The sequence below is a fragment of the Phacochoerus africanus genome, chromosome 11, assembly GCF_016906955.1.
Source record: "Phacochoerus africanus isolate WHEZ1 chromosome 11, ROS_Pafr_v1, whole genome shotgun sequence".
Lineage (NCBI taxonomy): Eukaryota > Metazoa > Chordata > Mammalia > Artiodactyla > Suidae > Phacochoerus > Phacochoerus africanus.
The window spans coordinates 124,159,814-124,172,322 of record NC_062554.1 but is presented as its reverse complement, the minus strand read 5'-3'; the positions used below and the strand labels follow the sequence as shown (position 1 = coordinate 124,172,322).

Below are 12,509 nucleotides of genomic sequence, written 5' to 3'. Positions count from 1 at the left end.
GAATTTTAAGTGGTATGCATCAATCAATAGATTATGAGTGCAAGGAAGAGTCAGGACTCAAGCCAGGGTTCTCTGATTCTAAGCCCAATACTCTTTTCAATTACAGCACAGGAAACGAACTATTGAGGTACTTAACAGGGCAACAGCCAGCCCTCTGCTAGAGGTGGAATTAAACTAGACCTGACAAATGTCCAAAATAATTTTATTCTGCAAATACTTCTACTTCAGTGCTATACACATAGCCCAACAACCATTCCCTCAGTTTTAGTGCTTTTACCTGCTCAATAAGAGCTTTGCTCTCAGAGATGGGGATGTCAAATACAATAAAAAGCTGGCCTAGCGGGATCATATAAATCTTAAACGGCAAAGATAAATTTTGAAGGCTTGGTTTCCACTAATCCTTACACATTTTGTTTTCCCTCGGCGTCAAAAGAGTGTAACTCGCCCCTACTCTTTTCTAACATTCTTGCTCCAAACAACCAGTTATTTTAAGATGTCAGTGACTGACCCTACCCCAAATTCCACAGGTTTACCCCAGTCTTGTCACGAGACCCCAGCCCCTGCCCAGACACCTCCCCCTCCTTCCCAAAGGTTATGATACCTAGTTCGGATTCTGCAGGTGCAGTCGAGATGCCGTTACACAGCACTGACAGATAAGATATGACCTTTCGACTCTGTCCTTGGGGACTCCCCGCTGGCCGCACAGCGTAGTTCCAATCGCGAAAAAGAGGCTCCCGGCTCTGGAACGAAGCCACAGTCGGCGTACGGTCTGAAGCGACGTCTCTGACAACTAGAACGATGCTGGGCGACTGGGCGTGCATCACTCCGCCTCATACTCCTGTCAACTGCAGGGGACTTGGTCCGGCAACCAGTCCATCCCACCTCACAGGCAAGTCCGTGCCAGCCGGACCTTACGCAGGACACCGATGGCAGGTCGTTGGCGGCGGCAGTGGCAGCACAAGCCAAGGCCACCCGCCCTCCGAGCCCATCGCCGCCAACCTAAGACCCCCCTAGGCTGGACCGCAGAGAAGCGTTTCTATGGAAACCCCCCCAGGGATCACGTGACGCGCGTGGCCGCCCAATCGCCTCTTACCTCTGCCCGCGGCGCCGCTTTCTGCCCTCCCCTGCCCCGCCCCCTCCCGCCCCCGCCTCCTTCACCCAGCCCCGCCCCTTTCCTGCAGCGAGTCCGCACCTGCGCACTGCGTCCAGCGCGCTCCCTCCCTCCTGCGCTCCCGGGCTGGGAGGGGGCCGTGGGGGTGGTGGAGGAGGGTTGGAGGAGAGCGTGTTCCTGAGAAGGAAGAGGCGCCGCCAGCGCGCAGGCCCAGAACCACCCGGGCCGGGGCTGCGGGCCGACGCCTCTGAGCGGAAGAGGGAAGTGAAGGCGGCAGTCTGCGGGTGCCAGCCGGGTTGGGCTTGCTAAGGTAGAGGCAGCACCGAGGGGAGGCCTTGGCCGCCGGTCCGGATCGAGGATGTCGAAGAACACGGTGTCGTCGGCCCGGTTCCGGAAGGTAGACGTGGATGAGTACGACGAGAACAAGTTCGTGGACGAGGAAGACGGGGGCGACGGGCAGGCCGGGCCCGACGAGGGCGAGGTGGACTCCTGCCTGCGGCAATATCCTTCTGTTCGCCGCCTCCCCACCCCACCTGGCCCTTCTCCCGGGACCCGCTGCGGGCAGGGGGTGAGGGGGGCGGGCCCCGGCCGGGAGCAGGGCGCGGAGCTGCTCCCAGTGCCCACGGCTCCACCCGGTCTCTTTGGGGGTCACCGGTTCTGAGAGGGCAGGGGACTCTCCCATTCCTACCGACTCGCCCCGAGACCCCAGGGTCCAGCCCTCGGGAACCTGCCCTTCGCGGCGCGCCGTCCACTCCCCGGATTCCTCAGGTAGCGCCAGGAGTTCTCGCCTCCGGGAATTCTGCGGGGCCGGCCGCGCCCTCGTGGCGGTGCAGCTGGTCAGTCGGACTGCTGCGGGGCGCTTAAGTTGTCCTCCCAGAACGGTATTTACCCGGGTCTCATTAGCTCCCGAGTCTGATTGAGAGAACAGGCGTCTTTCTTCAGTGATTTTGTTTTTATCGTGGTAGTGGTTTTGTTTTGGCAGCGTTAGGATAGATTCTTTCCTGCCAGCAGAGATGGGGCGGTTTGCAGGGTTGAGGCCCCCTCGGTCCTTCCAGTCCGGGGGCTCTTTTTTAGGAGACAGGGATTTGGCAAAATATAGATTGCACAGAATTTTTTACCTGGGGGAAAGGGAGTGAGTGCAAAACCACCGCAGCTCCCCAGAAGGAATCTGGGAGCTTTTTACCTGTTAAGCAAAGGACGGTAGAAAGAAGACGGGGAATGCATGTGGAGAATCCCTGGAAATATTTAAAATGAACCCCAATGAATAAAATAGAAGAAAATGAATCATTTGCGCAAAACAGAAGCATTTTGTAATCCTGGAATCGTTTCCCTTTTAGTTAAAATGTGTCTGTCAGTTCCTGGGTTTTGGTTTTGCATATTTGAATATTCATGACTTTGAGGGAGTATTGGCATCAGATCTTTTTTAGGAAAATGTAAATGTTGCAATAACCAAAGCTGTAGTGTCAAAGATTCTCAATTACTGACCCCACTCATTTCTCATTATCCTTGGGTGTATTCGTAAGGTAAGGAAGGCTTTTTAGACTCTTTCCGCATCAGTGTCCTATTAAATTCAACGTGGAAATATATGAGCGAAAATATTTGGTCACAACCACAGCTGGTCTTAGAGGCACCTAAAGTACAGCATTAAACATTTGTCAACATACAGATGTTTCTTTGATTTCTCTGACTTTCACAATCAGCTGTTGCTGTTTTGCATTATTTAAATACTTCAGTGTTTGGGGTCTTATAAGTGAACCAGTCTGCAGAAGGCGTGCTTCTCTAGAAGTCCATTAAGCCTTGAAAATAACAGTCTACCAACAACCATAGTTTTTTTGGTCAGACCTTTTCCTTCAGAATATAAATGATGTCTGTCTAAAAACATTCTTTGTGATGAAAAAATGATGTTTCATGAGACTAACATTTTAGATAACTTATGATGACTCTTAAATGGTACTGCTGTATCCACAGAGTGGATCTGCTTTTTAAATCAGTTCATCTTAAAATGTAAAGATACTGTCTTACTGTCTCTTCTACTCTTGTTACAAAAAGAGACAAGCCCTGTTCAGGCACCACAGATGGAGGAACAAGAGAACTCTGTGGTTTTCCTTTTAGGGAAATGACTGTACATTCTGACAGTCTGATTGGCCTTCTGTTTCTCATACTTGCTAACTCACTGGTGCTTTCAAAGTGAGACTAAATGTAATAGGTGTGGCCTAAGGTAGTTTGAATGACCTTTATGAACTGTGAGAGCAAATATCCAAAAGGGAAAAATAAAGCTGACACCTAAGGGTCATTGAATTGCTATATCTTCTTATGATGCCTCTTGTCATCAATATTGGGAGATTGCTAATGTATATCATTCAGATTGCTAGAGTGATCTGCCAGCACGTTCTGTTAGCATTTCATTATATAGAATATAATTCTAGTTAAAGTTTGGTCTTTATTTTTCCAGTTAGAGTCACATAAAAGGACATATTTTGGCTGAGGATAGGGTGTTTCATTTGGGGGCCAAATAATTCTGGTATATATTTTAGAATTTTAAAAATGATCACTCTAGATAATGGTTTGCACATGTGTCTTCCTGGCAAATGGAGGATTATCCAGGTGTTCAATTAATAATTAGCGCCAAGGATGAAACAGTTTTTGTTTGATTTTAAAAAATGTGTTGTTCTCCCTTTTTTCTTCTTCAGTATTTTATCTTTGATTGACATCCTTGCAACCAACATGCTGAATTTTCCAGTATTGAGCATAGCGACTTTAGTAATTTTCTTTTGATGCATAATGTCAAATCTGAAGAACCATTGTTCCTGGGAGTCATAGTGCTTTCCTGAGGGCTGCCCTTTGCTCCTATGTCCCTTAACCTCCTTCACAGGAAACATGACAGCTGCCCTACAGGCAGCTCTGAAAAACCCCCCTATCAATACCAAGAGTCAGGCGGTGAAGGTGAGTTGTCTTCTCTGCTGTTATCTTAGCATTCTTACCAAAACCCTCTAAAGTATCACACAATCAACAAATATTTTAACTACTCTCTCTGACAGAGAAGAGCTTGCAATGTAGTTGGATTGGTAGAAAATTAATATATAGAAAAACAGCCTAACATTGAGTTGTGATAATGCTGCATGGTGTACACACTAAGTTTAAATGACCAACCAGGAGATCTTTGTTTTTAGAGGAGGCCACAGGGTGAATTTGAGCGAAGGTTTGAAGAGTAAGTAAAACTTTCTCAAAACGAATAGATTCTACTTGCTTTTTAATGATTTTTTTAAAAATTCTGCAATTATAACAGAATGATTAGAATTTAATTCTATTAAATATTATAGAATACTCAGAAATGGGAGGAATAAAAAGGTAATCATATATAATCCCACTACCCATAGATAATTATTACTTTTTGGTGTTGCTCTATGCTTAAAGAGTTTCCCTATGCATGTTTTTTTTATGAAAATGGAATTTTATAACCTGCTTTTTCAGCCATACAGCAATGTGCATGAACATCTTTCCTTGGCAGTAAGTTTATTTCTACAATATCCTTTTTAATGGCTGAGTATAGATAATAGTGTAGTTTATATATAACTCATCTCCTTTTGTCATATATTTAGATTATTGACCTTTCTCTTGTAAACAGTACTGAAATCAACAGTTTGCGTAAATTCTTAATTTTTTTTAATAAATTTCTAGACGTGAATTACTGGATTTTAGACTGCACATTTTTTAAAGCTTTGGTATATATGATATTGCCAAATTGCCCTTCAGAAAAGCTGTATAATTACATTCCCTGTAGCAGTCTTTCAATAATTCTTAAGACCCTATTTACTTATTTATTGTTTAAAATGAAGCCCAGAGCATTGACCCCACTGTCTGTAGCTATTCATACATTCTAGAAGCCCCAAGAATCCCCTTAGTTGAATAGTCATAAGTAATAACTTAGGTTAATGCATAATAATTATCTAGACAACATAATCTTTTATAAGGGGAAAAATTGGGGTTTTTTAAAGTAGGTAAAGTCATTGAAATTTTAGTTTTACCACCTTCTGTTTTCATATGGGTGTTTTTTTTTAATCATAGCTTGTGGGTGGGAGGTCATAGCTCTGGGTGCAAGGATGTTTTTCTAAATAGAGTAATTACATGGTCTTTAAGCTGACGATAACAACAGGTGGTAGAGACATACTGCAAAATCCTGACCAGTGGGAGTATTGAAGATAGCACTTTGTGTGGAATAGGAGAAACATTGTGAAAAAGGGGAAGTTAAGGTTTCCTGTGCTTGGCTTGATGGGTGAAAAAATGACTTTGCTGTTGGAACTGCCTTTTATCAAAGAAAAAAGGTCATAATCCAAAACTTAAAATGTTTTCTTAAAAACTTAAATTTTTGCTTATTAATAACTTATTTCTGAAGGATGGTTCAAGATAGAATTGCAATTTAGTTTCCGTTTTTGTTTTTATTTTTAAGATCAAGAAATAGGAGTTCCCATTGTGGCACAGCAGAAATCAATCTGACTAGGAACCATGAGGTTGTGGGTTCAATCCCTGGCCTCGCTCAGTGGGTTAAGGACCTGGCATTGCCGTGAGCTGTGGTGTAGGCCGGCAGCTATAGCTCCGATTCGATCCCCAGCCTGGGAACCTCCATGTGGCTCGGGTGCTGCCCTAAAAAGCGAAAAAAGAAAAAGATCAAGAAATAAAGTGTGTTGATTTAATACATTGGTAAATTATCACATCTGTCTATCTGTAAGCAAATTCTTTTCTTTCACCTCTACCTTCAAATATATCAAGAATCTGTCAGAGAAAAAAAATTTTTTTTTTTTACTTAAATAGGAGTTCCTGCTGTGGTGCAGTGGGTTAATGGTCCTGCATTGTCTCTGTGGCAGCACAGGTTCAGCTCCCCAGCCCTGTGCAGTGGGTTAAGCATCCCGTGTTGCAGCAGCTGTGGTGTAGGTCACAGTTGCAGCTCGGATTTGATCCCTGGCCCAGGAACCTCCATATGCCACGGGTGTGGCCCTAAAAAGAAAAAAAAAAAAGAAAAAATGTTTTTAATAAAATAAAATACCATTAAAAATGTTAATAATAATCTGTCCACTTCTGACCACCTCTGCTGCTACCATGCTAGGCAAAACCAGCCTGTCTTTTGCAATAACTTCCAAACTGGTTCCCTGCTTCTGCCTTATCTGAAACTCTCCCTGCCCTCCCCAACCCCCACGGCCCCAGGCTTACGCTCTACAAGGCAGCCAACATGGTCTTGCTACAATGTAAGATTATATCACTGTTCTTTTGAGAATCTTCCAACATCTCATTTCTCTGACTGGAAGCCAGAGCCCTCCCAAGGGCCCGCAGGGCATATGTGCTCTTCCCACCTCCGCTCTGACGTCCTGTCTACCCTTCTCCCTCCGCTTCAGCCACCTTGGGTCTTTTTGCTATTCCTTGACCCTTGAATATACTGACCACACGTTAACAGCGGTTCCTCCTTCCTGCGCTTGAAATACTTTCCTCAGAGACACCCAAGGTTTCCCCTTTCTTGTCCTTCATGTCTTTGCTCAGACGGCACATTCTCAATGTGACCTTTCTGAAACTACCCCCACGCATGTCTAAATGATCTGTTATTTATTCCCCTCAGGATCGAGCAGGCAGCATTGTCTTGAAGGTGCTCATCTCTTTTAAAGCTAACGATATTGAAAAAGCAGTTCAATCCCTGGACAAGAACGGTGTGGATCTCCTAATGAAGTATATTTATAAAGGCTTTGAGAGCCCCTCTGACAATAGCAGTGCCATGTTACTACAGTGGCACGAAAAGGTAAGTCATGAGTTGTAGATCTGTATGACTTCTGAATGACTGTTTCCTTTGGAATAGAGAATAAGATTGACAACCTCCCTCACCTAAATAACTATTTTAACTTTTTGGTTATACTTCTTTGTTATTGTGAAGAAATTCCATGAAAATGAAAATTGAGATTCATGCTTACTGGTCTTGAGATGTTGATTTGTAACAATGATAATTGTTTATTAAACACAACCTTTTACTTAAATGATAAACCTTGAACTTTGAACTAAATCAAAACACTGAGAAGAAAATAAGCAATAAAATCAAGAATTCCTTAACAATGACCAAAGCGCCCATGGACAGATGAACAGTTAAACAAAATGTGATACATACACATGATGGAATATTATTCAACCCGAAAAAGGACATTCTGGTGCATAGTGTAGCGTGAATGAACCTTGAAAATAAGCAGAGTGAAATAAATGAGACACAAAAGGATAAATATTGTGTGATTCTACTTATATGAAATATTTAGAATAAGCAAATTCATAGAGACAGAAAGTAGATTGGAGGGTACCCGGAGCTGGGGAGAAGGGGGAATAGAGAGGTATTGCTTAATGGGTACCGAGTTTCTGTTTGAAGACATGAAAAGTTGTCCTAAGTAGATAGCAGTGATGGCTGTACAGTATTTTGGATGTAATTAATGTCACTGAATTTTACATTTAAAGATGGCTAAAGAGGCAAATTTTATATTACATATTTTATCAGCATTTTTAAAAATGAAATCAGGGTTGGGGTCAAGCATTCTTTAATTTTTTTTCTGTTTTCATGTATTTTATTTCGCAGTGTAAGCAGATGATGGTACATGATCCATCCAAAAAAAAAAAATAGCTAAGGGGAATTTTTAGCTTTAGACAACAAGTTGGTAAGGTAATCTTTAATGCCCAACTCTTAAATTATATTGGTATAGATATAAACAGTATAACATTCAAATATAAGCAACCACTGGTACGGTGTTGATGCCCTACGGTTCCAACTCAGTTTTTCAGAAGCCATAGCCTCTCTCTCTGAGTGAAAAGCCACAGAGGTAAGACAGGAATAGGTGGCGAAACTTGCCGTTCACCCTGGGTCAGGTCACTTTGTTCCTGCCCCCCAGAAAAGAGCTAACATTTATGGATAGGATAACCATACCCCCCAGTTTTCCCGAGACACCTTCAGTTTATGCCTGTTGTCCCGACCTAACTGCGAATGGCTCTCTTTCACTCGACAGTGCACCAGTCTGGAGCGTGATGTATATAGTCATCCCATTCATGGAATGCTTTTTGTTTGCCAGCCACTGTGCTTTTCGCGTGTTTCATTTGATCCTTACCCTGTGAATGTGTGAAGGCCTTTACCATCCTCAATTTACAGAGGAAGAGCCAGCTTTGAAACCCATGGGCCAAGTCTGAGTATAGTTTCAGGAGCACAGCAAACGTTGACTGCATCACTTACTATATTCGAAGCATTTTATAAACGTGAACTCATTTAGCCCTCATTACAATACCGGGAAGGAATGCTCACTCTTTCCCTCTCGTAGATGAGGAAACAGGCATGTGTTAAGTCTTCATTTATTCCTGACAGTCACCAGTTTTTGCCAGTCTTGTCTCCGACACACATCTCAAATCACCCAGTCAGAACCACCTCTAATGCAACTGTCCGCAGCATCTCTCAAAGTTCGTTGCTATAGTTTCCTAAACTGGTCTCTAGGCTACCAGTTCTGCCTCCCTCAAATCTGTTCACCACCCGGTCAGGAAAATGCTCTAACATCCAAATCTACCCTTGTCAGTCACCTGCAAAATCAAGCCCACGTCCCAAGTCCAGCCTCATCTTCCATGTGGTTCTTCCCCTTATGCTCCAGCAGTGAGCATAATGATGTGTTTTCCCTGAACACACCACAATGTTTCACGCTTTCGTACCATTGCTAGGGGTTTTCTCTCTGCCTAAGTCCTCCTTACCCTTTTCTGTCAGTCTGTCACCCACTTATCGATTTAATGTGTTGATTTCTCCAGGAAGCCGTTACCTCACCATTCTTCATTCTCTATGCCCTCAAGTCAGCTATATGCTCCTCCTCTGCTTTTATAGCACCCAGAGCATAGCTCTGTCATTGCATACATTATAGTATATTTAAATGATCTGTTTATGTGTCTCTCTTCCCAGGAGACTGGGATGCTGTATTTGTTCGCTTTTGTATTCCCAGCATCTAGCGTAGTACCCAGTTCTCAGAGGTCTTCAGTAAGTGTCTTCGGCCTCAAGTAAACCAGGCTTTGACATCCCTAATACTTAGTCATGACTTCCAGTTTTCAAGGTGAAGTCAAAGTTCTTAAGTTCTTAGCTATTGAAGAGTATTTTCTTAGCTTGAAAAAAAATCTGACAAACTCTAACTAATCCAAGTGGAATTTAGGGGGGTTCGCTTCCTGGCTTAACAAACCTGAAGGATCCACATGGATGTGGGTTCGATCCCTGGCCTCCTTCAGTGAGTGGGTTAAAGATCCAGCGTTGCCATGAGCTGTGGGGTAGGTCACAAACGCAGCTCAGATTGGTGTTGCTGTGGCTGTGGTGCAGGCTGGCAGCTGTAGCTCTGATTTGACCCCTAGCCTGGGAACCTCCATGTGCCGCCATGCAGCCCTAAAAAGCAAATAAATAAATAAATAAGTAAAACTTAGGATGTTTGATCCCAATTTGAATTTCTTCCTGATGCTGCTGAGAGTAGGAAAGAGAATGAATGTCCTAAGTTTATACTCGATCACCTGTTTTAAGCAAGAACATCCTGCTGCTGAATATGCTGTTGGAAAATAGCACATTAAAATGTAAACTAAGGTCTCACTAGAATGGAAATGCCTGAGGGCAGGGACTCTGACGGTGTTTTTTGGTTTTGGGGTTTTTTTTAACTGTATCCCCAGTGCCAAGAATTGTGCCTGGTGCATAATAGGTGCTCAAGAAATACTTGTAAAACTTAGTGAAGGCAAAATCAATTGCCACTTCAAGGAAGATGTTGTACTTGGTATGAGAATTGAGCTTTTATGAGTCTGCCAATGCTGACATTTTGGTTTGTGTTTAGGCACTTGCTGCTGGAGGAGTGGGGTCCATTGTTCGAGTCTTGACTGCAAGGAAAACCGTGTAGTCCAGCGGGAACTGGATCTCTCCCATGGGGTGGGAGTTGCTGGTACAAAGACCAAAACAACCAAATGCCACTGCTGCCCTTTGGCAGCATCAGTTTCTCTCAGCTTTGCCTTCTTGCTTACTTTTCATATCTGTAAAGAAGAAGATTACATATCAGTTTTCCTTTCAAGAAAATTGGGATCAAATGTTTCAATAGGAGTGTTTCATGCTCTCAGAATGATTTCAGTGATGTGTATACCAGTCTGTATATAGCATCATTTACATTCAAGTTTAATTGTGCAATTTTTAACCCCTATTGGCTGATGCAGGTTTTTTTTATTTTTGTTTGTTTTGCGAGAGGGGGTTTTTTGGTTTTGGTTTTGACTAATAATGAGAAATTTGATCAACATTTGAGACTGGTTTCCTAACTCATTGCTAGCCAGGAAATGATCTTTATTAAAAAATGTTTGAGAAACTGGCAGCTATTAGCATTGCAAAACTGGACCAAACTTCCCTTATTTAAATAAAATGTGTTTCTGGAACAAGTGGCAGCTGAACCCGACCAAGTTCCAGCTCTTGTTTCTGCTTGCCTCCAGATTATGTGAGTTTAAGGACACTTCTTCCTCTCAGCATCGAATAATCGTGGCCTCTTGATTTCTTTGTGGTCACCCAGGGTATAGAGCAAGGAATCTTGCTCTCCGCAGACGTGTCTGTAAAATGCCAGAGCCTTTTGACATGAGCATAATACTTTTTGTTCTAATAGTATGGCCCTATTCGGGGAAACTCCAATTCAGAAAGGTTGTAGAAACTATGAAGTAGTTCAAACCTGGGCAGCCAATTCTTTAGAATTATAGCGGCTGCCTTCAACGTTCCGAGGTATAAAATAGTATTTAATATGTCCTATAAATGTCTTCAGTGTTCTTCAGGGTAATTGGGATCACAAAAGGTTTGGTTCGGATCCAAACAGATGCACATTCTGTATTTTAGCTCAGTGTTTTTTTAAAAAAAGAAAACGCCACACATGAAAAAAGTGTTTACTTTGTTGGACAAACCAAATCCATTCTCAAAAAAATGACCGGTGCTTATGAGAAGTTATTATTCAATAGCTCTAAAACAAGCCACCTGAATGCTTATGACCAAGAGGGAAGTCAGACTGTATTTAGTATTTACATTAGACACCAGTGTCATAATCACTTGAGTTGTGTGAAAACTGGTGCAGAAATTCTGTAAACTCTTTGCTGTTTTTGATACCTGCTTTTTTGTTCTGTTTTGTAACAATGACAAAGTTCAGACAATAAAATGTCCGTGTTGAATAATTTATTTTTCTAACTCTTTAATACTTATGAATGCATGGTTAATTAAGAGGAAAGATTTCCCGTTTTACTACCAGGTTATTGCACTCTGACAAGAACTGATTTTGATAGGTTTACAAAACTACTTTATTCAAGTAGGAGGTCTTGAGAAGAGGGGAGAGTCGTTAATAAATATGCAAAATGAAGCCGCCGAGTGACTGCACGGCCCTTGGGATGCCCGCGGAACACCTGTGCTCTCACGGCCCAGAGACCCAGACCAGAACGCGTTGGTCAGCCCAGCAGCTATAGTCGCTTAGTCCAGCCTCTGGACTGTCTCACGCCTCAGATCTGCTCTCCGTACCTACTCAAGGCAGCCTCTGCTTGCTTTCCCGCCGCGCCTAACTGGATTCCTGCCTTAAAGCTTTAGAAACATAGAGGCAGTTCCGAGGGCTGTGCGTTAAAAGAAGCCAAGCTGTATGGATCAGAGGTGGTCAAGTAGGCATAGCAACTATACAGCTTTAAAGGGAAAGCCAAGAGGGACATTGCGGTACTTTTCCATAAAATCCTCCTTAATGTCACTTTCATGACCATAGTGTTGGGGGAGATTCTGGAGCCCTGTATTTTATAGTCACGAGAGTAGGTTATTTGAAATTTGCCCATCAGCTTTACTCTGGAGATAGTAAATAGTCACAATGGTTAGAACAGCATAGGGACTGAGTCAGAATGGATGCGGTCCAGAAACAACTGGCTCAACGGATGCATCTCTGCTCATTGTCAGCCTGGGTGAGCCTGACTGTGACACAGCACCACTGTGGTGGAAAGAATGACAGGTTGTCAGGGTGAACGGCAGGGGTGGGGTAGCAATATAAATGCCAAGGGGCGCTTTGGGTCCCCATTGCCTTCTTGAACCAAGGTGGTTTTAGTGTTCGTTTTTCGCTGTTTGTCTGTTTTGTTTGTGCCACTTTTAAAGGGAAAAAATGCCACGTACCCTTGGTTGATGATTAGGTAACAGCACTGTGTCGGTGACGCTCTTCGTTGATAGTAACTGTGATGACAGGAATGCATTAATTCACCGGGGAAATCAGTCTGTAGATGGGACAAATTAACTGAATGTTTTTCAGCATGTGCTGTGTTCCCCAGGATCACAGAGGACATTGTGGGAGAGCAGGGTCTGGATCTTGTCACAGGCTGCTTTCAGCATAATTGCAAAGTAAGACTG

At 43.2% G+C, this 12,509-nt stretch overlaps 2 protein-coding genes across 2 annotated transcripts in view; one reads left to right on the top strand and one right to left on the bottom strand.

The window, feature by feature from the left end:
- Window positions 1–1,017, bottom strand: part of RGL1 (ral guanine nucleotide dissociation stimulator like 1) — a 291,186-nt gene extending 290,169 nt beyond the window's left edge. The window contains exon 1 of the mRNA XM_047754302.1: window positions 602–1,017. The gene's annotated coding sequence lies outside the window, so the exon portion shown is untranslated. The remainder of the gene's footprint in view (window positions 1–601) is intronic.
- A 255-nt stretch (window positions 1,018–1,272) lies between these two features.
- Window positions 1,273–11,318, top strand: ARPC5 (actin related protein 2/3 complex subunit 5). Its single transcript, XM_047752679.1, has 4 exons — window positions 1,273–1,612; window positions 3,982–4,054; window positions 6,717–6,893; window positions 9,958–11,318. Exons 1-4 carry the CDS (start codon window positions 1,470–1,472, stop codon window positions 10,018–10,020), a joined length of 456 nt encoding a protein of 151 aa, XP_047608635.1. The 5' UTR covers window positions 1,273–1,469; the 3' UTR covers window positions 10,021–11,318.
- Window positions 11,319–12,509: the final 1,191 nt, after the last annotated feature.